This window comes from Coptis chinensis, chromosome 3 (genome assembly GCF_015680905.1).
Source record: "Coptis chinensis isolate HL-2020 chromosome 3, ASM1568090v1, whole genome shotgun sequence".
Taxonomy (NCBI): domain Eukaryota; kingdom Viridiplantae; phylum Streptophyta; class Magnoliopsida; order Ranunculales; family Ranunculaceae; genus Coptis; species Coptis chinensis.
Genome location: NC_141458.1, coordinates 82,243,314 through 82,268,199, shown reverse-complemented (window position 1 = coordinate 82,268,199; position 24,886 = coordinate 82,243,314). Strand labels below are relative to the sequence as shown.

Sequence of the window (24,886 nt, the reverse complement as noted above, 5' to 3'; positions counted from 1 at the left end):
TAAAAAGACCATTTGATTAGTACTCGTTCTGTATTGAGTCTTTCGAATCTCTAAAAAAAAAGAGAGAAAAAAAATCCATTTTTTAAAGTTAGTTGAGTTAAAGTCCCAACAATCCGTTGATCCAAAAAAAACAAAAAATCACAACAATTCAAATTGTTGAATTGGAAAGCCTGATTTTGATTACATAATGCGCTTAAATTCCAAACTAAGCCAATCTAACTTCCAAAACGACTAAATCCTCATCACATGGGTTAAAATTCCATAAAATGAGCTGAATAACTTGCACATGCATTCACTGGCATTCTCTCATCCTAATATCATTTCCATTCGATGCAGGCCCCTTAAGTTAGGTATACCAGTTAAGAATAATCTGTGGACAGTTGTTTCAAATTTAACATCATCGTTCTTTAGTACTTTCTTTACTTTACTGAGATTTTATAGAGCCAACCTGAAAATCCAAATCATGCCAATGTATCAGATTTTGTGACATATTACCAACATGCATTTATCATTTGATTATGGATAAGTAAACGCAATATGATTTTGCCGACACATAGTTCCAAAATAGACATAGTTCCAAAGTAGTTAGGGAATTTAGTATACGAAACATTGGTTTAAGAAAAGAGAAAATAAACTGAATCATCTCTTGCTCAAACTTCACGACTGTAACAACATGGACACAATCAACAAAGCACATATCGAGAATTTTCACTTTGGCAATTGCTATCCAGCTATATTGCACCACTTCATTTACTTATCAACTCCCCCAACTAAACGACATGTCCCTGTGTCCCACCACTGAAATACCAAAACTATCCTGCTTAATTACAACATGTCAACATAAATCGAAGGTTAAACAAGTCACTATAATTGACTAATTGGCACAATTTCACAAATTGACAAAATGGTTTGAAAAAAGCGTGAAAATGAGTCTTGCGACAGAAGGAAACAACTATTTTTTTTAAGAAAAGAGAGAAAAGCAGGGACCATCCAACGTGTCAAACACTCAAACACAAACGCAAACGCAAACAAAGCCAGAAGAGCTGTAGCCTGTTTTTTTATACCTTTCTCTTTCTTTATGCTTTTTTGAAGCTCTGGTTTTTTCTTTCTCAAGAGCTTCTTACAGTTTCATGGTGAATCCTCAAAACCATTTATAAACAACAAAACAACTCAAAAGAAATAATCTTTTTCAGTTCAACAACATTTTGATCCCTGCCCATCTTCTTCATCTTCTTTCTTTCCAAGAAGAAGATGTTGGATGGGCTGTTGGGTCGTGGGTTTTCTGCAAAATGGTTAGTTTTTAAGAATACCCTTTGTTGTTATAGATCTCATTATATGAAATATGTATTAAAGAATGAAGTTTGTTTGATGTTGTAGTAAATCATTGATAAAGTTGACGAACACAAGAATAGATGCTATAAAGAGGAAGAGAAATGCAATGCAGAAGTATTTAAAGAAGGATATAGCTGATCTTCTTGCCAATGGTCTTGACATTAATGCTTATGGAAGGGTAATATTAATTGCCTTTCCTTTTTTTCTTTTTCTTTAAAACTTTTGCATTTATTGATTTTGTTATGTTTTACTTCACGAAACTTGATTTGGTCTAAGATCTGTCAATTGGATTGAAGAGAGGGGGTCAACTTTTACCATTTGTGTTGTAAATTAAGGTGTGTGTATGAGCTGGATTTTTGTGTGTTTTGTTTGAAATCACATATGGGTATTTGGGTGTTGATATTCGGCATCGAAAATTGGAAAAGTCTCTAGAAAAGATTGAAGGAGGAGATTGAATTTACTGACCCAAAACATGTAGCTGTGTTTTATGATTTAAAGTGAGCGTCTATGTATTGGGTTCCCACTTGTGATTAATCAGTGTTCATGTTTCTGACCTTGGAAAATTCAGTACCTCAATATTTCTGAAAGGAGGGTTTAATTTCTAGAGCATGCGTTAGAGATGTTATTAAGATGGCGATAGTGAAGGTGATTGTTGTATTAAGTGGATGGTGTCTGGAACTCTTCTCATTAACAAAATTCCCCAACAACTATCTAGAAATTTTGCGTTTAGAAGGATGTGTCTACGTTTTAGGCTTTTTTGATTGACTACAACTGTTAAACATTGCAAGTAACCTCTACACATTACTCAATACTAGCATTCTTGGCACGCTCGATGAGCGTGAAACCTACTCTGGCACGTGTGATGCGCTTTTTGTTTTTCACACTTATTTTATGCTACCTATTCGAAACCGAAATCAATCGGGTTAATAAAAAACCCCGATTCCAAAATTCAAATTTGAATCCCCGACCCACCCGATTTGTTGCTCTAGATGTAAAGATGTCTCACTAACCATAATTAGCAATTCGGCGAATTATTCGTTTAATTCGGAAAATGTTTTAAAAAGTCGTATTTATCAATGATACGGAATAATTCGTTAATTCGGCAAGAAATCATTAATTTGCGAATTATTCGTATTTTCACTATAAGTTTGTTGAGTATGTTGTCAAATTTTATCATATTTTTTTATTTTTAGATTCGTATTATACTCGAATTACTTATGAACCCGAACTTTTGTTGTTTCTGTTTTTTTTTAATCTGAATTGAAAAAACGAATTTTTATCAAAGCTCGAATTTTATTCGAATATTTTTCCGTATTGAATTTTTGCGGTATTACGAATTGCTAACTATGCCACTAACTCACTAATTTAGACTAAATATGTTAAATTTGTCGGGATAAAAAAAAAAATCTGAAAATTTGTCCTGAATTTCTGATGAAATTGTCGAAATTTTGGATGGCATAGGATGTGGGGTTGTAATAATAGTGTGAAAATTTGTCCGGAATTTCCGATAAAATTGTCGAAATTTTGGATGGCTGGCATGGGTTGTAATAATAGGGTTTGGCGAGGGCAAAATTGGAAAAACAAAAAAACGACGTATGAAAAAACATTGTAGGTGGGGGCGTGTTTTTTAAAGGAGAGAGATAAGGAAAGCTTTTGAAATTTATGTTTCCCTAATTTTTGTTGGTCAATAGTGTTTTCCCTTGGTTTTGCACTTTGCATTTGGTAGCTCTTGCTTCTAGTTGGACTTATATTGCCGTCTTTGCTTAGAAGTCTTCATTTCATTTTCATTTCTTGTTGGAATGTCGAAAAGTAATAGATGGTCATATAATCAACTCCCCTCAAATTAAAAGAAAATAAAGCCTGAACTCACTTGTTTTGTTCTTGGCCTGTCCATCAGAGGCTATATTTTTGTTTTCCTGTATAAAACAACACTTTCTCTTTTAGCGTTATGCTCTTTCACGTTAATTTAATGAAATTGTTTCTTCATCCAGATCTTGATACATTCTTCTTGCTTATTTATGAAACAGGCTGATGGACTTTCTGTGGAGCTGAACCTTTCATCTTGTTATGACTTTGTAGAACGATGTTGTGACTCTATCCCAAAACAGCTTTCAGTCATGCAAAAGCAGAAGTATGTCTAACTGTTATAAAATCTAACCTCTTAGCGCCTTCCATTATCGTAATAGCGTATAAGTTTCCTCGTCCCTCTTTTTATTCTTTTTTATTAGACCATAAATATTTTATGCATGTACTCGTTAACTACCTCAACCCTCATCACAAGATTAGTTCTTTCAACTGTCTTCAGTTATTTATGGGCACAGACTGCAGACAGATGCACCCCTGAAATGCATTACCTTTGATATATTTAGTTTCCCAATGTTGGGATGTTATGTTGTGTTTGATGTCGGGGTAGTGTTTCTGATTTGCTGTTTGACTATTTCATATGGTCTCGTTAGTCGTTTCATGCTGGCATCTTTTGTTACTTGGTGTCTCCTGTTCTGTTATTACTTGGTTTAATTGAGGAAGTCATCTTAACTCGTTGCATCTGTTTTGATATACTAAAATTACTAATATCCATTTGGTTATAGAATTAGTCTAATTATTTGCTAAACATTTGGTAATCTTGTTTAACATGAATATCAATCTATGTGATTTTTCTTTTTCATTGTTGTTCTGTTTTTTTTTCTTGGTTATGGTCCGCAATTCTCTAGAGCCATCTCAAGTTCTCAACCTTGGCAACAAAACATTTAAAATTATTAGGATTAGTTTCGAAACCTCATCTACTCATTGGCATTGAAACACGTGTTCTGGACTTATGGTTCATTACGTTCCCATAAGTTATCTTTGGCTGCCAGCCTGCCATTAGTCTTGAAGCCTGTGGTATCTCAGTTTGATTTTATTACACTTTAGTTAATGTATTAAAGTTGTTATAAGCTATAGCAGGGTACCATAAGTCCATAAGGACGCCCAGGTCTGAGCTGAGAAAAGCTAACAAAATGCTCATAACACTTGCACTCATTCTCCTTAAAACTAATATATGCTCGTAAAGAACAATGTATTCAAACTATGTTAGAATAACTCCCTAAATAGCTCACCCCCACCCCCCGGGGAAAGTCAGAGTCTTTAATTGTAATAACTACAAATTAAAATGTAGTCTAGTACATTTACCCAAAAAGAAAAATCACTGAAACTCAAATTTTACATTCTTGAAGCACTTCTTTACAGGTCTAGGTTTGAACATTTTAGGAGAGTCTGAAGTGTGGTTGAAACATTTGATGGGAGAAAAAGGGTGGAATATAAGAGGACTACTTATAGAGAGCTTGGTGCTGTTGCGAGGACGGGGAAAGATGGGCAAGAGTAGGTGGCTAGTGTAAGGACACTTATTAACAAGAAATATGGTTTCTCAGAGGATATTAAACAATTTAAATTAAGGAAAAGACTATCACAATATAGAGTTTCTATATTGGTTTGGCAGAGTTGTAGTTTGTGCGTGTGTGATTAATATTTCTAAGTAACAAGTTGTCTCCCATTTCCATCTGTACAGGGATTGCCCTGAGGAAAGCAGGGAGGCGGTTTCGTCTCTTATGTTTGCAGCTGCAAGATTTGCTGATTTACCAGAGTTACGTGACCTTAGGGATATTTTCACAGAGAGATACGGAAAGAATTTGGAAGTTTACGCGAATATGGAGGTGACACTCCATACCTCCTCTTTAAATAGGATATCCTGCTACTGAAATATTTATTCGACAGTGACCAATTGAATTTTCTGAGTACAGTTTGTTGAGAATCTAGCTTCAAAGCCTCCTATAATGGAGAAGAAATTGCAACTAATGAGAGAGATTGCTCAAGAGTTCTCTATAAAATGGGATTCAAATGCTTTTGAACAAAAGATAGCTAACTCGCCATTACCTGCACAGGTATTCCCTCTGAGCATCCAGTAATTTCACCCTCCCCCCTCTCCTTGTCTTTTTCAGTTGTCTGTGTTTATCTCTGAAGTTTTTCTGATATCATAAAAAAAAATTGCGCGACTTTTTCCAGGTATACTGAAAAACATTACATTTACTTGTGTTGGTGAACGGTTTATGTTTATATGCTCTAATCTTTTGAACTGACTGTAACCTTCCCACAGGATCAAACTAAAAGACAGGCATCTTTCAATGATCCCAAGATTGATGGGAACAAAGTATACAATAGCCGGGATGAAGTAGGCTTAAAAAGAGACAACCGAGATGTTTTACCTCAGGGAAGACGAGGCCTTTCTGATGATGGGTACGTACTACAGGGTAAAAGAGAGGAAAATGGTTTTGATGGACATAACCAAAATGTTCCATCTCATGGAAGAAGGGGACTCAGTGATGACGGGTACAGACTGCCCATTGGAGGGGAGCAGAAGGGTTTTAAGAAAGATGATGAAAATATCTCGTCCGGCAGAAGATTGGGAAGCACTGATGATAGGTACAAGCTGTCCAAAGGCAGCGAACTTAAAAGAGGCAATGATGATGCATGTACTCAACAGGAGTACCCTGATGATGGGCTCAAACCACGTAATGGTAGGGTTGACACAAAATGGAAAAACGAAGACCCTAATGTATTGGCTCGACACGAATGCACCATCAATGATGGGTTCAAGCTTCAGAAAAGTAGGGGTGATACTATCTCAAAGACGGAAAAGCAGGAAACTTCATATCGTGGAAGAAGAAAACATGATAATGGCCACGGACTAGATAACGCCGGGGAGGTTACTGTTCATCAAGTAGATAAACAGGACATTGCCACTTATAACGAACATGATTATCTTTCCACAAAGCAGAAAGTGAAGATGGATGGTAAAGACGAAAAACCGTTTGCAGGCGATAGCAACAATACTGCAGACAGCCGTGCCAATTTGACAGAAAAGCCTAGTAAGGGAGCAGAAAGCATGAAGCCACTCCCTCCTCCTCCGTATCTCAAACCAAATGGTGGCAAATACACAAGCGGAAATGCTCCTCCTGATCTTAATAAAGCTCTTCCAGATCTTCCGGCCAATAGCGTATCAGAAAGGATCCAAATAGGACCAGACCCCGTTGAATATGATGATAGGAGGGTGGTTGGATCTGCTACAGTAAAATACAATGATAATTTGGATCATCAAGATGATTTCGTTGGTGAGAAGAAGCCAAAGCCAAAGTCAGTAAGGAGGAGAACTAAACTGCCACCAGGTGAGGACTACAAAGGAAACAACGAAGGTGATGAAAGTGTTAAAAGGTACCCAAGTGGAAGGAGAAGAGAAGATATGAGGCGTGGCCTACAACATGCGTTGGTCGAGGATCGTGATTCAAAGGATGAAGAGGAAAGGATGATGGATAAGCTATTGGTGCACTACAGCAAGAAACCGTCACAATTTGAACCTGTTAAGGTAAGAGGAGGTTTGAATGCTCCTCCTGGCCATCATGATGTCGTGGATGCTGGTGAACCGCAAAAGCATCGTAGGAAAAAGTTGAACCCAGAGTCAGTTCCTCCTCCATCACGAGCAGTTTCACTTCCTCCTGAACCAGTAATTGCCACCGAGTCAGAAAGAGTGCCTGCTCGTGCTACTTCCTTCCAGCCAGAGATGTTTAACCCAGGTGCGCATGTGCATCCTAAGTTACCGGACTATGATGACCTGGCCGCTAGATTTGCTTCCCTGAGAGGCAAATGCAAGCTTCCAACCAACCTGTATCTTCCTTCCACATAAATAACTACGTCCATTATACTTATATACGCATTGGTTTCCCTTGTCGGGGTTAGATGTTACTCTTACCAGTTAATATTCGAAGTTTGAAGTAGAAAGTAGAAACTAAACCTTAATAGCTTGAAAATGAAATTGCTATGTGACATGGACACGGCATATTTGAAAAAAAAATCCGTGTTAGATACATATCCATGTGTCCGTCTCGTACACACATATCATATGTAATGTACTTCAATTTTTTTTATCTTGATGTGTGATATGGCCTATGGGCACGTGTCCGTGTCAATATCAGTTTTTGTTGCAGAAATAGTAAACATTGTAAGGGCTTGGAGCCATGATTTCATTTGTCATTGGTGTCTAATTGTCTATTGTTTATTTTCTAATAGACTAATACTATAGAAAAAGTTGTTTTAATGTATAATCAGAACTCAAAAGATTTTGTTTCTTGGTTTGTTCAAGGCTTGACCCTAGTTAACGACAGAGGGCTAGAGAAAACTATAAACCGATGCTGATGTGGCCTTTGTCAGTATCAAAGCTTATAAGACCTCGTGAGCAACTGAGCATTGCCATTTACCAAAGTAACCTGGAATGTCAGAACTGATAGACTGATAGAGTGATAGCCCCCCTTAAAAAAGATGCAACAAAAAGGCTATTTTCACAAAGCCATGCCAAGATTCCCTTTCCATTCATCTTCTTTCTTTGTCAAAGGCTAAAGTGGAAGCTGGAAGTACCATTTCCCGCCAAAATTCCCTGTACCTGCCTTCCCTTGTTCTTACAGTTCCCTCTATAAATTTTACTACAATCTCACACTAATAATCTTTGAGGGAGGAGAGAGAGAGAGAGAGATGAAGGAAGCAACCAAGTTACTAGTGGTTGCATCACTAGTAATGGTGGTCAGCTTGGGGGTAGTACTGGCGCTGCTACTGGTGTTGTTGGCTCAGCTATACTGTTCTCTACTACTGCGCAAGCGTTCACTTCAAGACGCTGCTCCCATCAACACCAATACCACTTCTACTACCAGCACAGATGCCCTTCAGGGCCAACAAGACACATCAACTCCTTTCAGTAGTATATATGCCCAAGGTGTTCTTCGAGCTCCAAGAAGCCTTCTCTTCCCCACCATCATCAGCAAAGAAGAGAAGGATGATATGCACAAGCAACAAAAACAGCACCCTAAGTTGGATAATGTTCATGAAATCACTATTGAAGAACCAAACAGCTCCACACATTGCATTGGCATCGTATCTGCTTCATCCCCTTCTACTTCCTATCTACCTGTCTTCTCACATCAGCCGATTCAAGAAGTGACCATAGAAGGTCAAGCTAGCAGAAAGAGTGGCAGTGATGGTGAGCATTTAGTTTACATTTCGAATCCCATCTACGATAATGAAATGTGCAGGCCAATTAGAGTTGATACTCCTTTCGAGACACCGGATACATCACCTTCGCGATTAGGAAGGAGTGGTTCATCCAGTGAAGATGACGATAATTGTAAACCGTCACCATCCAGTCCCTCATCACTTCCCATGACTCCTCCATTAACCCCAATGAAGAAACTCCCTGCTCAGGCTTGTTCAGTCTCTTTGGGGGATGCACGTTCACTAGGCACTTCAGGTAGTGGTTCAGACAGTAATAATGGTCTATCGTCATCCACATCTGGTTCCCCTCGCACCTCTCCTTCATGGTGACCACAATCCATGATCCATGACTCCATCGATCACTACTAGATCATAAACTGGTCAACCCTTTGTTTCTTTAATTTGTTATCCTGTCAATATGGATCAGTGAATTTTCTTCTTTATTTTGTTTCTTTATTTGGTAAATTGTACTGTACTTCAAGAGTTGAGAGGAAAGAAAGATAGCAACAAGCCAAGAAAGTGGCTCAAAAGCTGTAATGTAAGCAGGCGTGACTGCATGGCTCCCGAACCAAAGTCACGCCCAAGCAACTTCTCTGTGTTTCCTGCTACTGCAGATGTTTGTTTTCTATTCTATATATATATATATATATGTGTGTGTGTGGGTGTTGTTGCTGGACTATAGTGAAAAGCACAAGTCTTCTCCTCTTTCATGTGACATGGTTCTTCGATCTTTCTTAAAAGAATTGGTAGTTTCAATCTTTTATTCTATTTTTGTTGTCTTAACATCGTAACGTGTTGAAGTAGTCAAAACTGCTCGCTGAACGAGCTTTGCCTACATGGGTAACAACAATCTATCTTGGACTTCTTGGTTTTGTTGAGCTTTATTAGTGTAGAACCTTCCAAGAGTGACCATTGTGTACAGAGCCAACAATGCATGCTTGTCAAACGGGCTGGGAAGGGCCAGGGTAGGCCTGCACTCAGAATGTGAAAGCCCACAAGATTTTGAGTTCCCGGCCCACCCGATCCTCATTTGTAATCAAAAACTGAAAAAACAGACAAGACTTGAAACTTGGAAGTGAGAGTGTTGACGTTCATGGAAGACAATTGCAGAAGGGATCAAGAAGAAGTGATGAGTGAGGTTCACTTGGGTTGCCCTCCAAATTTACATGGATCCCACTTATCCCACTTTTCCTTCCCTTTTCCTCCTCCTAGTAATGAAGGAACGTTGTTGAATGCCCGGGAAATTACTTTGGATGAAGATGGTGATCTTGTTCTTGATCGACAAAGCAGTAAGTCCTTTGTTTTTTTAACATTGTATCTAGTTTCTATTTAGTTATGGGACCATGTAATCTTTACATTCAAACATCATTTATGCTGTGCAGAGCCTTCTAGTAAATGTCGAATGACCATCCAACATAATATCACGTCCACAATTCCTAGTGTTGGACTTCAGGTGATGCAGTGTTCCTTATTTTTCTCTATGCAATATGTGTAATTCAGTTACCATCATCCCTTGTGTGTGTCTGTGTGTGTGTTTTTACCTTTCAGGTTTGGAGAGCAGAACTAGTATTAGCTGATTTTGTGCTGCATACTCTGTTCACAATGAATATCTTGGATGGAATTATTGCACTTGAACTTGGCGCTGGAACAGGTATTTGGTTCCTCTTTCCATTTTGATTGCACTTCATCTACTGTAGTTTCAGTTCTCTATACTGCTGAATAGCAAACATAAGGAATAAATCCTCTATTGAGTTGTCATGTAACAGGAATGACCAGAACCTGGGCTCATTGACTTAATTCAAAGCTGTCATTTGCAAGTATTAACAATTTATATCTTACATACGTTTATCTATATTTCCCCCTTTTTCTTCTTTCCCTCATAGTTCCAGCCCATGTAAATCACTAGTTAAGATAAGTTCTTATGTTCTATTTCTGTAGAGAGTTCGTTCACCATTGTTGAGATATAGCACATCTGGCATTTAGAAGGCTTGCATCATAAATATAAGATCCAACTCTTACATATTAAACTTGGAGCATCAAACTCAAAACCAATTGCCAGTGAGTGGAGCACATGGGCTGCTGGGCAAAGACACAATAGCCTGCTATTATGTGGAGTATCCTACATAAAACCATTTGTCAATGAGTGGAACACCCCAAAGAACTTACATATTGCCTTGAACTGCCCAATGTGAGAGTGGACCTATTTATCTCAACAGTAATCACCACGTTATGAATGGGTAATAGTGTATTGAGAATCTATCATGTTACTTATCTTTTGCTAATATTCAATGTATTATCCCTCTGTTTCTCGCACTCAATTTCTAACTGAAACCCAAAAAGAATGAGGCACACCCATAGTGATGATATCTCCAATAAATTTGTTTTGCCAAATTTTGCTATAATAAGATCCTCGATCATGGCATCCACATAGCATTATCACTGAAACTAGTCTAGCTTTGCCAGAAATGTCAAGAATCTCGTGTTACGTTTGACTTGCCAAATGCACTTTCCAGATGCAGTGTTTGAACATCTGTTTTTCTGTATCATCTTGACAGGATTTTATTTCTCTGTTTTTACCAGGGTTAGTTGGTATATTACTGGCACGTGTTGCTAAGACCGTCTTCCTAACCGGTATGCTATGCTTAGAATTTAGAATTGGCTACTTTTTTTATGTTCTCTTCATAAACATACTGAATATACCCCAAATGGCCTGATCATATGGATCTAAGATAAATTGTTACAATATTTCTTGGAGTTTGTTCCATGTCCCCATTACTTACTGTGCTCACATACACAACTATGGGGCGTGCCTAGATCCAGTGCTACGCTTAGGCTCACCTCTAGTGCCTTTCACCTAAGCACATCTAAGCTCGCACGTTCGCACCCATAAGCGCCTACTCCTGCCTAGGTCCACATAGGCCCAGCGCTAGCTCCTAGGCTCACCCGTAGTGCCTAGCTAGTGCCAGAGCCGTTAACTGCATAGACAAAAACCAAATAAATGCTAACAATGCTATTAACCTCCCAAATATTGACCTAAGATGGCCCTCATATATCATACTAGTCTAGCACTTAACTAGGGAAAAAAGCATAATCTATATGCTGAAGGATTTTATTTCCATATGAAGGAAACTAATTAATTTGGTAGAAGGCTTCAATTTCATAGGGGTGATACGTGGTAAACCTGGTGTAAACTAATAATGCTGAGAAATAATGAACCGGTTTTTTTTTGGTGGAGTTGGCTTATACTTTTATGAGATAGATTACAGAAAATTTCTCTGAGTTCCTCATTAATCATGTTCATTTGATTCATTTGTCCATCAATTTGATGTTCTATCTTATCTTGTATTTTTCTTCTTCAGACTTTTTCTTGTCAATTTGTCATATACTTTTTGGTTGATAGACTCTTTTAGCTTGCCTTTGCTTGTCCTTTAACTTTCGAGTTTCAATTATCACACTATATCTCAAACAAGTTATCTTATGCAATTGATACCAGACCATGGTGATGATATTCTCAATAACTGTGCTATGAATGTTCATCTTAACGCTGAGATATTTGAGAATCATCAAACTTCAGTTTATGTACGTCAACTTGATTGGAATAAGTCATGGCCCCCATCAGATGGTCCAGATGAGTTGAGATCTCAGGAAAGGTGAAACATTGACACAAAGATAAACTGATTGAAGGTGTCCTGTTGCATCGTAGTCATGACTTCATTTCATTTATTTTTGTAAAATGTTCTTATCTCTTGTTATGTCATGTAGCTACAAATTCTCCTGGACTCCATCAGAAGTTGAAGAAGCTGAGAAAGCTTCATTACTCTTTGCTGCTGATGTGATTTATAGTGATGACCTGACTGATGCATTGTTCAATACTCTAAAAATCCTGATGGCACAAGGCTCCACAAAGGTAATAACGAAGTAATTAGCGCGATAGGTTATTTCTTAAATAGTTTTGAAGGATGTTGGAAGCTTTTAGCCAAACAAGAGACTGAGAGTCTAGTAGTCTACTGTCTTGCTACATTGTGCATTTAAGAAACTAAACTCCCACTGTCATAACAATCACCATCTGTATCCCGTATAGGACACCTGACTTGGTGATCAATAAATGTCATTTGGTGTTAAGAACTAAATGATCTAGTGGTTCTGGAAGTGGGAAATTGTGAACTGTTAATCCTGATAGGATAGTATTTCTGCCCTGTATTCGACAACGTACTGTAGACAGAAAAAAGTAAGAGTATTGCAATGGTTCCTTTTCCAGGTTTTATATTTGGCACTGGAAAAGCGCTACAACTTCAGTCTTGATGATTTGGATGTCATTGCAAATGGGTATTCACGTTTTCAAAGCTATCTGCGTGATGCAGAAGGTACACACTCTAGATCTCGTAACAGTGCCCATCTTATTGCGTGTTTCTTCAGAGAATCTCGATCTTGCTTATCTTTGGTTTTGAATGGATGATGTAGAATGCAGGCATCTTGAAAATGGATTACTGCCGCGTTTTGTTGGCAAGCAAATTGATCTTGCAGATATCCCACAATATGTGAGGGAGTATGATAGACAAGAGAGTGTTGAAATTTGGCAGATTAAATATCTTTCATCTGACCCTGCCTATTGAGAAATTTCAGCAACAGGAATCAATTTTTTGTACTTTCTTGTATTCATATATGTGATGGTGATCTAGAAAGTGTTCATTCTTTACTTGTAGACATAGTTTAATGTTCTCTTTTGAGTGGAAAAGATACATCTAATAGAGTGCTACTGGAATACTACATCAGGTGTAAGGGTGGAATTTGAGCCGAGGGCTCGGAGCTTGGCTTGGGTTTGGCTCGTTTAAGCTCGGCTCGAGCTCGCTTGTTTACTATATGAGCCGAGCTCAAGCTCAAATTAAAACTCGTGTAACAAACGAGCTTGATGAAGCTCGGCTCGTTTAGCTCAAATAACATATTTATAGTGTAAAATGACCGAGCGGCTCGGGCTCGGTTTGGGCTCGGCTCGTTTAAGCTCGGCTTGAGCTCGCTCGTTTAACTATATGAGCCGAGTTCGAGCTCAATTTAAAGCCCGTGTAATTAGCGAGCCAAGCTTGAACATGGTAAAGTTCGGCTTGTTTAGTTCGAATTCCACCCTTTGAATTCCACCCTTAATCAGGTGTTCAGTCATAGTGTCTGCATTTAAGTTGCAATATTTTGAAATGTTTCATCTTGATCTAGGCATCCCAAAATTTGAAATGGTTGAGGTCTACGCAATTTCGCATTCCACCCTTCAATACCTAGACGAGATTGGTGCAACAAACCCTACTCAGTGTCTTCAGTTGTTACAACGAAATGTTGTCATGGAGTGAGAAGTAGTAGAAACTAGAAAGTTATCAGCTAAGACGGTGCAAATTTTTATTTCTCTAAGAAAAGACAAACACATTGAGGAGGCAAGTCCTACTAAAAAATACATAGATGGGCCAACTAAAACGAACCTTATGAAAATGACTCCAATGAAAATATCAACTTGAAAGAAAGTCCACCGAAAGTCAGGATGAGTCCTCAACTCCGCATCCAATTTCATATCTAGCTCTTTCATATATCACCATCTAGGCAACTATGCTTGTCATGGATGGTGTCTTGTAGTGAGATTTTGTAGTGTAAGCTGTCTTATTCCCAACAAACACTAACTAAACTTAGTTAGGTCGCTCTATAATACTTTTTAGACTTTATTATTCGTCCATAACATAAGAAGCAGAACAATCTATCTTTCCTCGTCAAATCTAATACAAACAATTAAAACCTCAGATTAGAAAGTGACGTCTCTTAAACTTATAATCAATCTACCTCAAAACATAACCCATCCAACCAACCAGCGTGGACCTCTTTCACTAAATCTCAACATCTTATTGCATGCAGATGCAATCTCATTTAATTTAATTTTGACTTTCCAACAACAATATTCTTCTGATAAATGGTTAAAATATCTCTATTAAAGCTATTTCATTAACAAAAGGTCCAATCCCTCACTGCCTTGGCAACTAAGCCAGCTTCAACACACTTGGAATTAAAACTTCAAACAGTTCAAACTTCAAAGTAGATCGCAGACCAGATACCAAAATGTCGGTATGCAAATACACCAACACTGTAAAGTATTGTTCCGATTTCTCCACATATCGCCGCTATTTCTTGGCATTTTGTAAGTAGTGGAAGCATAAAAGAATATTTTTCTAAAAAGTTCAAAAAAAGTGCTGCAATTCTGCAACCCAGGGGCATCTTTTTTTCTTACTTTTGGCTTTTGGCTGGAAGTGTGTTGAGCAGTTTCAGACAAAGGATAAAAATCCAATCTTTATTCTCAAATGTTGAGCAGCTGCTACTAATCTAGATTTCCGAATATAAAAAAATGGGATGTACACAATCAAAGATCGAGAATGAAGAAGCAGTATCAAGATGCAAAGACAGGAAACAGTTCATGAAAGAAGCTGTTACAACACGCAATGCATTTGCTGCTGCTCATTCTGCATACACTATGTCTTTAAAGAACACTGGTGCTGCGCTTAGTGATTATGGACAAGGTGAAGTTGTTCAAGACCCTCATCATCATCATCTTAATAATAATAATAATAATAATAATGTTCCACTTCATCACCAACCTACAACTCAACCTCCTTTTGAAACACTCCCTCCACCACCACCTCCTTTACCAAGTTTCTCACCTGCCCCGCCTCTTAAACGTGCTTCTACCATGCCTGAATTTGGTATGCCCAAGCCTGACTTGAAACAAAGTGACCCCATTTTGGAAGAAGATGATAATGATGAAGAAGAAGCCCATGAGGGTGGGCATGATTTGATTCATAGGCGTAGTAAGACTATTGGTGGTGGGAGCATTGGGGATGGGAGAGCGAAGGAGGCTGTCCCTTCGCCACCTAGGACACCTACCACTGAGCCAATGCCACCACCGCCACCGCCACCGGACACCAAGGGGACGACTTGGGACTACTTTTTCCCTATGGTGGAAAACATGGCGGGTCCTTCCTTAAGCGAGACTGATGAAATTAGACCATCTGATAATGAGAGTGATGGTGGGGGTTATAGTAATATGGATTTTAAGAGATCGGAGAATGCTGGTAGTAGTAGTGTTCATGTTGGTGTTGAGAGGAGTATGGGTGATGTTGATGGTGATGGTGAGGGTATTAGTAATAATGATGTGGAACCTCGAACACCTGAGAGAGTTGTTGAGACTGAGGCAGTGGGAAAGCCTATGAAGAAAGTTAAGCAAATGGTACATTCAAATACTGCTCCTCAAGATGCTAGGCGAGGAGGAAAACCTGCTGCTGTGACGAATGTTAGTTTGCTACAGATACTAGGTGAAGTTGATGATAATTTTCTCAAGGCTTCAGAGACTGCTCATGTGGTTTCTAAGATGCTTGAGGCTACACGGTTGCATTATCACTCCAATTTTGCGGATAATCGAGGTATCTCACCATTGAAACTTGTCCAAATTTTTGTTTGGCTTTTTTAGGTATTTAGAATCATACTTGTCAAGAACATCAATGCTTGTTTCTTTTCATAAATCTATGTAGAGTGAATTTTCACTCTTAATTTGATTTTGAGTATTACAAGAGAATCGTAGAAAAGTTGTTTTGCCTTGTATTTACACAATTACACACCACCTGGAGTGATAAGGAGATGAGTCTGAGAGAAATGCATTTGACGCCTTTAACAAAAGTGCTTAGGCTAGAAAGAGAGTCGCATCCATTTCAGTCTTGCTATATAGGAAGTCTAGTGGCATGTACCTTGGGAGAGATTGAATCATCTTTTGGAATGCCACAATACATGAGTAACTTATTGTTGCCCTTTTAGTTGTCACAAGTGTGCAGAAGCTGCCTTGGTGGAGACAGGCAAGAGGTCATCCATTGTATCCAAATCTCGATTGCGTGGCCGACCCACTTGTGATACAGGTAGAATCTCTACTTTTGTGGTGATGTAGTGAGCACCTGGCACTTCCTAGTGAGGTGGTATACATTGGTTTAGCAATGTGTTTTGGTAATCGTCATTCTACACTAGTATCATTGCTGTTGGCATTAAGAGTTTATGAAGAGGGGTCAATATGCAACATGATCCTGAATCTAGAAAGCAAATGAATAGCTTGCTTGATGGGTTGTGGTTGAACTGAATCTCAAATGAGCGCAGATCAAATTGCACATGTGCTATTTAGAGATATATCCATGTCTTCCACAGCCAGTAGTACATATTCAAGCTTTGTTGTTTGAAAAGCTTTACTACATTCATGTTATGAAATTGATTCTTCTGAGTTATGATGTATTCTAATAAAGTTTATGCGCGTTTCTTCACATTTACAATATGACTTTTGAAAATATTGATGTGCTCATAATATTGTTCTCTGCAGGACACATAGATCATTCCGCAAGGGTTATGCGTGTTATTACGTGGAATAGATCCTTCAGAGGTATGCCAAATTCTACTGACAGAAAAGATGACTTTGATGCAGAAGAACATGAAACTCATGCTACCGTGTTGGATAAGTTGCTTGCTTGGGAGAAAAAGCTTTATGATGAAGTGAAGGTTTGTGATTTCTCTCTTTACACTTTGTTCTCAGTTACAGCTTTTCCAGTCAACTGTCATTCAAACATGTTAACTTTCAGATTAAGATTTTCTCGTCTACAGTTCTCTTAGTGCTAGTTAGCACATGGACAATTCATATTCTTGATCTTAGGAACCGTTCTGGGTGCTTTTTGTGTTATCTGCTTAATGCAGGAGTTGTAATATTTAACTATTATAATTATACGATTCTGTATCTTCCTTTAAAGGATGATGATGGGATATTTCATTGTGAATGACGGGTTGGAGTTATTATTTGAGGTTCTTCTATTTCATTCACTCCCTAATCTAGAAGTGCCCTATTGGTACCAAATCTATAGGTTGCACTTTCCTATGTGTTTCAAATTTCTTCCCTGTACATAATATTCTTTCTTCACACTCCTTTCCATTGATTATTGCTCATTTCTATGGGTGGTGAATTAAATATAGAGGAATTTACCGAAACTGTCTTCCACAAAGACAAAGTTTTACAAACCAGCACAGTTTTGTAGTAGATTTAAGAGCGAATCGGCTGACAAGGGGTACAGTACTTTTGGGAATTTATTTTATGTGCAGGCAGAAGACAGACCCATGTAGGTCCTGTAGGGTTGAAAGTTTGAAATCTCTTGAGCTTTTAACTTGTATTTGGGTTTCTCTGTACCAGATTAACAACCCGGTTCTTCATGGAAGCAAAGCCACAGAGGTTCAAAGAGATAATCTTTATTGGGGAACTAATAGAACATACTTTCTTCTTTTCATTTATTCTTTTATTGGTGTGGGAAGCCGTGTTAAAGGAGGGGAGGGGGTTCATTCTCCTTGACCTCGCAGTGTTTCATCTCTGTCAGGAGCAAAAAGCATGCACATCTCTGTTCACTCTTCGTTTTCCATCATCATTCTCTTCATAGTCAGTTATAAGGTTCTCCTCTCTGGTCACTCCTTGGGCTTAGAGCTATAAATTCTCATTTGGTTTTTTTTTATGGGAAGTGGCAAGCCTCCCAATTCGTAGAGAATTATTTGTCGACAACTGCAACTGCAAGTGTGTACTCCAAAGGTGTTGTTGCCTTTTAACATATAAAACATTTACTGTTTTGGACATACATTGTTGGTGCACCTCTGTACAGTCTCGGGCTTTTAGAGCAACTGTTGATCAACGACTGTTGTAACCGATTGCTCAACAGTAGTTTATGTAACATTACCATAGTGATGAGTAAGCCCCCATTTGGCATCTCTGTACTTTTCTGGTGCTTTTTTCTTTGATTTGGAGCCCACACTTGTGGATCATTCTGTTGTTTTAAAGTTGAACCATTGGATAAATTGTTATTTAAAATGTGGTTAGAGAAAGTTTAAGGAATCCAGCTTTTCAAAATTCCACTCATTGCCAATTGGTTTTGAGTTCGATCTCCAATGTTTAACGAAGTAACTTACAAAAATTGAACAAAGAAAACAACTTAAGGATTACAGAATGCCAAATGAGACCTAAGTAATACCACAAATAAGTGAAAATCAGCTTGCTATGTCGGAGCTAAGTAAGGTGGTGGAACAATTATTTTGACTTTTTTGGTCATCCCTTGATTTTCAATTTTTTAAGTTATATATAAAACGTTTCTTCCCTGTTCCCCTTAAACCCCCCTTTCCTGGTGACGGTGGGGTATCCAACCCAAGACCTTATGTAAAGTTCCTAATTTTTTTTGCACTTTTCAATTAGTTCTTGTTGAATCATGCATTAACGTAACTCTTATCTGACAGGCAGGTGAGCTTATGAAGCTGGAGTACCAGAGGAAGGTATCACTGTTAAATAAGCAAAAGAAACGTGGCACAAGCACTGAATCCTTGGAAAAAACGAAAGCAGCTGTAAGTCATTTGCATACAAGATACATTGTCGACATGCAATCGATGGATTCAACGGTTTCAGAAATAAACCGCTTACGTGATGATCAGTTGTACCCAAAACTTGTTACTCTTGTTGATGGGTAAGTTTCTTGTTAAAATTAGGCTCTCATATCTTACATATAACATCGCATGTGGTCGATGACTCTAATGCCTTATTCGAATAACCTGTCAGTCTAGTCTCTTAATACTTTATTTTTTGGAGTGAATTAATTCTTGTAACAGATAGGAGTAACATGTTCCTTCCTGTTTGGGGGAAAGTTGCGCCACCTCTTCTTTCAGTAGGGGACAATTCTTTGCATGAGTCTATACATTACTCTCCTGCTCGAAAGAGGAATTAAGGAAGCTGCTTTTCCTCTCCTTCTGAATATCATAAGAGGAAGGTCTGAGCCTTCCTCATTCAGATGCATCACTTGTGTCAAACAAAAATAGCACCTTTGACTACAAGACCCCTATTTAGGGCCGCTAAGCAAGGATTTCATAGAACTGGGAACTGTTAGAACTTAGAAGAAAGCCTTTTTGAATGAATTGCAGCTGTATAAAACTTCAGTCCTTTGCATTAGAAATTTAAGAACTGGAGTATCACAAAACTTTTCTAACTTACCATAACAAATTTGCATGGTAGATGGCTCTGGGTAAGCTTGAGGACCTAAAGTTAAAGAGCTGAATTGGATATTATATTACATATTATATAATATTACCGAGCAAAAAAATAAAATAAAAATTATATTACATAAATTATATTTACTAATTTATTTCTTGTTTTTATGAATGGGTAAAGTAATTGTTTTTCAACAGAAGAAGCAGATATGCAACAGTGAGGCTCTAACTATAATGCCTACTATCTATCGTTGTTCAATCTGCCAACCCGCTTATACAGGAACAATTTGGCGGATAAAGGCTGAATATCCTCTAGAAGTAAGGCAATCCAAGAGTTTTTAAACAAAAGGAATAAGATCCAAGAGATGACAACCATTTTAAGAATTTAAATAAGGCGATTGAAATTAATTTCTCTAAAGTTATCCCCCAGAGTCCGTCTAAATAGAATCTCATCATGTATAGGTATTGGAAGATGGTTTTTGTGTTCAGCTGGTCCAATAAAATTTAAAGCCTTTTTGCTGTTGTTTTGTTGTGTTCATAGTTTCTTTAGCTATATATTGAGTTGTAGGCCTTAGGCCATAGTTATAGTTGATGAATAATAAAGTTTGAGTGTTTGAGAAAGATTTTGCCAGTTGAATTATTGAGTGAGAATCTGTGTTCTTCGCAAGGAACAAGGTTGTCGAACCGTAAGATCAACACAGGCTTTGAATTCGGTTACAAAGTCTTATCTTGGTCATACGTGACAATCAATTTGCGAAAGAGAAAAAAATAGGAGGGAGAGAAATAGGCCAGCACCCAATATTTCTTGATATATTCTTACCAAAGTGGCAGGCAAATCTTGAAGAATTTACCGAGATTAATCAAAACTTGACAGCTCGGGGTCCCCCCAACCCAAACTTTCGTATGACAGTAGGACGACAACCGGGGAGGAGGGGCGGGTACAAAATGTAAATATTAATAACTTAGGAACCACGGAACTGGTAAGTATCATTAATGGGCAAACATCATACTTAAAAACAATGAAACAAATATAAACCTTTATTTTGCTTTTATTGTTTACTACTGTTTCTTGACTAGAAAGTCAACCTCTTGAGCATGTGTTTGTTAGTTTCATGTAACAGCAAAGATTCTTGGTTACCCAGTAATCCTATTTTGAGCACGTGTTTTTCCTATTTAGAAATGAATCTTATAAATAAGGCATGGAGCCATCAATTGTTGTTGAGTTTGGTACTTTTTATTGTTAATGAAACTCAAGGTTTCTTTTATTCGGGAGTGCTATGCCTTGTGCTTTGTGAATTGTGATATTGTGTTACTCTTCCGCAAACTGATTCACGCTTCTGCCAACTATTTACATCACATGCATAAACATGTACAGACATGTGTGCTCAAACGTGCAAGCACGCATTAAATACTTGAGCAGGTATTTGCTGTACTAGGAAGTTTCGACCAAATTTTTATTTGAGGAAAGATTTTGTTTACTAGTTTTTTGTTTACCAACTAATTGATGTATCTGTTTTTACTAACTAGTTTTTGTTTACCAACTAATTGATGTATCTGTTTTTACTAACTAGCATCGGGATGGGGTCGGTTGTTGCATGCAAGTGCCAGAGTAACTGGACTTCCAATATTTGAATATCCTTAGTTGGGATATATGCACTCTCCCTTTGTTTTAAGTCATTAGATTGAGCTTTCTAATCTTCTCATAGGCAGTAGGTAATGACCAAGATATTTGAAGGAGACTTATGGTGAATAACCATCTATCAATGATGCAGTAGGTTTACAAAATATATCTCCACTGCTCAGGTTATGTGATCATAATCTGAAAAGGGAGTTTTTGCATTGACTATATGCATATATATCTTCTCAAAAATGTTGGACCACGGCAAAAGGTTTTTAGTGTTTATCGGTATTCAAGGTAAAAACTCTTAGAAACATCGTGGACAAATATTGTGGTTTCTTTTCTCCTGGTTTCGGTTTTCTGATACATTATTAAAGTTTGAGCTTTATAATCTTCTATCAAAACAGAAAAACTGAGTGAGTATAAGACTTAGCCAGAAGCAATCCTCCCTACCGTCATTCTCATTGATCACGCCCTATTGTAACTAGACTATCACAAGAATAGTTTGTAGATTTCTACCACTCAGCTTATTTGAGCATAATCTGGAAAAAGTTTAAATGCATCGACTATTTGCATCTGTATCATCTCAAAATTGTTTGCCCACTTAAAAGATTTCAAGTGTTGATCGTTATTTCAAGCAAAATTTCATGTACGCACATTTTCAATTCAGAGAATATAAAAGAAAAAAAGTAAGGGAAAAATCCTGGTCTCATCTCACCTGTGTCACATTTTGACTTGCTTGTGACCGTAAAGCATTTATATTCAATGATCACATTTTATTTCCTTCATTTATGTGCTTTCATTGCTTTGAAACTTTGCCATTGCTTTTTCTGAATAGATTGGGGTGAGAATGGTGTTCCTATCGTACTAAATTCTTTACACGATGCGTTTTCAGAGATTGAGATATTTACTTAAGTTAGGTGTTCTGGTTGTGGCTCGTTCCTTTTTGTTGTGAAATGATGCATCAAATTGGGATTTAAGCTATGACACATTTGAATTCATTCATCACATCCTCTCTTTCCTTAGTTCGTCTTGTACTTTGATCTTTTTTCAACTTCTTCTATCAATTATTCTGATTACATTGGGGTGGCCAGTGGGAAAGGTGAATCTTTGATACTAATATTCATTAAATCGATGCTTTTTCGCAGATTGATGTATTTAGTGGAATTAGGTGTTTTGTTGTGGCTTGTATCTTTGTGTTGTTTGATGGGGATCTGCTCTTTCATGCATAATGTTGCAAGAGACCCGTTGATTGTTTAACTGGGTTCACTTATAGAGTCCTCTGCTTGGTAATTTCACAAGCATTTAGTAGACTGCTATTCTGTTAATTTTGGTGTCTGAATTGCAGGATGGCTCATATGTGGGATTCCATGCATAAACATCATGTCAGCCAACTGAAAGCTGTCGCAGATCTGAGATCCCTTGATGTCTCCCAGGCCCCCAAAGAAACGAGTGAGCGGCACCATGAGAGCACTGTGCAGCTGCATGAGATGGTCCAAGAGTGGCACTCACAGTTTCAGAAACTTGTAACCCATCAGAAAGAGTACATACAAGCTCTTAATAGCTGGTTGAAACTGAACCTCATTCCTATTGAGAGTAGCCTGAAGGAGAAGGTTTCATCCCCACCTAGAATCCATCTGCCTCCAATCCAGGGCCTTTTGTATACCTGGCATGAACATCTTGATAAACTTCCAGCTGAACTGGCAGGAAATGCGATATTCAGCTTTGCAGGTATAATCAAAACCATACTCCAAAATCAAGAGGAAGAGGTGAAATTGAAGGAGAAATGCGAAGAGACTAGGAAGGAGTACGAAAAAAAGCGCCGGTGGTTTGAGGACTGGCATCACAAGTATATGGAACGCAGAACGCCGCCTGATGAGATGGACCCAGATAGTACTGAAGATGCAAACCAGAAGGATCCAGTGGTTGCAGAGAAGCAGTTTGTGGTTGAGAGTCTAAAGAAGAGGTTGGAGGAAGAAACTGAAGATCACCAAAAACAATGCAGGCAGGTAAGGGAGAAATCTCTGACAAGTCTTAAGACACACTTGCCTGAGCTTTTTAGGGCCATGTCAGACTTCGCTCATGCTTGTTCTGATATGTACAAGAGATTGCAATCCTTCTCCCAAGGTAATAAAGAAAGCTCCTCATGCTAGGTTCTTGTTTATGGTAGATGTTTCATGTTTTGTAACTTTAACATGGCTTTCTTGTAGTTTTATATGTGACAACTGCACAAGTAATTTATCTCTTTTCTTTGATGTTTTGAGAGTTTCAATTGTTTTTGGCATTTGATTTTGTGAGTTGGGGACAACCAGACAACGAAAATCATATTTAGACGAATAAAATTTGAAACAGACTTCCAACATTGTAACAGTCCATTTTCATGTATTGGCCGGGTCACAAAGCTCACAACATCTTCGACATTTGGTTACAACATTTTCATGTATTTGAAACGGGCAGCATATGGTTTCTTTAAATTTGGTTACAACCTACGAGCATACTCTAACAGTTTCAGAAAACTTGAGCCTGAATTTATTTGCTGAAAGTTTGATATCCTTTAGGACTCTTGTGTACCTTCTGGTAGTAGTGTAAAACTGTTTTGGGATATGTTGTCCTCAAAAAAATTTATTTACACTGAATCTTCAGACAATCTGAAGATATTGACGTCCAAGTTTACAAGATATAAATTCAAGATAAGAATTTGCCTTTTTGCTGTTGACGTTTTTGATGGGTGCTGCTGCGTAAAACAATCCTTTTTTCTTCTATACCAAACGCAGCCAGAAGTTGGTAGACAGTCGCAAGTTACCAGGGCTAAACAAGGAGCAACTAGGTTCAACGTTAAATACGCCGGCTACAAGAGATTAGTGACAGCAAAGTTGATCGTGGGCAAACCATGGCTCTCAAGTCCTGTACTTCGGTTACCAACAAGTCATCTTGAAATATACTAGGTACTATTCAATTGGCATTTTAATACACACTTCAAGTTTTTAAGTGGCTCAAGAGTCAACATGGCTCAAAGCATGTTCTCGAGACAATATTTCAGATTTAGCGCTTAGGGGCAGTTAATAAGATCAGGTTTAAGTTATATGTCCTCTTGACATTGATCCAAGGGTCAGACTTCATTCACAATCAGAACTGAAAAATATTTCTGAATGCTGTAGTGGGAGTAAGCTTTGGTCTTTAGGCCACTTTGATGACAAAATAAAGGCAACGCAGCTTTTCATCTATGCAATTCTTTAAGAAAACAAGTTTCAAATACAAAGCTGGAATGGGATCCATATAAATTACATTTGTATAACAGTTTATACAACACTCTTTTTTAAGTTGAACTAAGAGCTAGTACTTTATGGGTATAATCTTATCACTATAAATATCATATCCACAAAATTTGAATTCATTATAAAATCTCTATCCTTTTAAAAAGTTGATTTAAAAATGTGATTTTTTTTATTGATCAGGATTTTAAATTTTACAACCTTCTTTTGGCATCTTCAAAATTTCTAAATGATTATATAACCTTTATAAAAAAGTGTTGTCTATGGATCTCTCCCCTTTTCCTTTAGGTATAGTACCAAATTGGACTTGTTAGATTTCGTTTCAAGCAAATTCCTTTACATGCAACAACTGCATTCCCAGCAGCACCCCACTCATTACCACCCACATATTTCAGACTGCAATCTACTTTTTTTGGTAATTTATTTATAATGTCTTAGGCAAGTATGCTCGTTTATAGCAAATTCCCATGCGGAGAAATATGTTTGGCTGCTATGAACAGTCAAGAAGCCTCCTAAGACTGGAAGGTTAGTATAGCATTAT

General features: G+C 37.9%; 4 protein-coding genes across 4 annotated transcripts; all 4 read left to right on the top strand.

The window, feature by feature from the left end:
* Positions 1–1,036: 1,036 nt before the first annotated feature.
* Positions 1,037–7,458, top strand: LOC147511118 (uncharacterized). Its single transcript, XM_086602913.1, has 6 exons — positions 1,037–1,292; positions 1,378–1,510; positions 3,360–3,463; positions 4,877–5,021; positions 5,109–5,249; positions 5,462–7,458. The coding sequence occupies exons 1-6, from the start codon at positions 1,252–1,254 to the stop codon at positions 7,043–7,045; spliced, it is 2,148 nt and encodes a 715-aa protein (XP_086459039.1). The 5' UTR covers positions 1,037–1,251; the 3' UTR covers positions 7,046–7,458.
* A 291-nt stretch (positions 7,459–7,749) lies between these two features.
* On the top strand, positions 7,750–8,873 carry LOC147511117 (uncharacterized). Its single transcript, XM_086602915.1, has one exon. The coding sequence runs from the start codon at positions 7,888–7,890 to the stop codon at positions 8,728–8,730; it is 843 nt and encodes a 280-aa protein (XP_086459041.1). The 5' UTR covers positions 7,750–7,887; the 3' UTR covers positions 8,731–8,873.
* Positions 8,874–9,378: 505 nt separating this feature from the next.
* LOC147511116 (Putative methyltransferase family protein) lies at positions 9,379–13,135 on the top strand. The gene is made up of 8 exons (XM_086602914.1): positions 9,379–9,689; positions 9,783–9,853; positions 9,949–10,051; positions 10,981–11,031; positions 11,894–12,050; positions 12,163–12,307; positions 12,659–12,764; positions 12,862–13,135. The coding sequence occupies exons 1-8, from the start codon at positions 9,494–9,496 to the stop codon at positions 13,011–13,013; spliced, it is 981 nt and encodes a 326-aa protein (XP_086459040.1). The 5' UTR covers positions 9,379–9,493; the 3' UTR covers positions 13,014–13,135.
* A 1,479-nt stretch (positions 13,136–14,614) lies between these two features.
* On the top strand, positions 14,615–23,328 carry LOC147511115 (DNA ligase (DUF630 and DUF632)). The gene is made up of 4 exons (XM_086602912.1): positions 14,615–15,842; positions 16,778–16,953; positions 18,715–18,938; positions 22,422–23,328. Exons 1-4 carry the CDS (start codon positions 14,771–14,773, stop codon positions 23,224–23,226), a joined length of 2,277 nt encoding a protein of 758 aa, XP_086459038.1. The 5' UTR covers positions 14,615–14,770; the 3' UTR covers positions 23,227–23,328.
* The last annotated feature ends 1,558 nt before the right edge of the window (positions 23,329–24,886 follow it).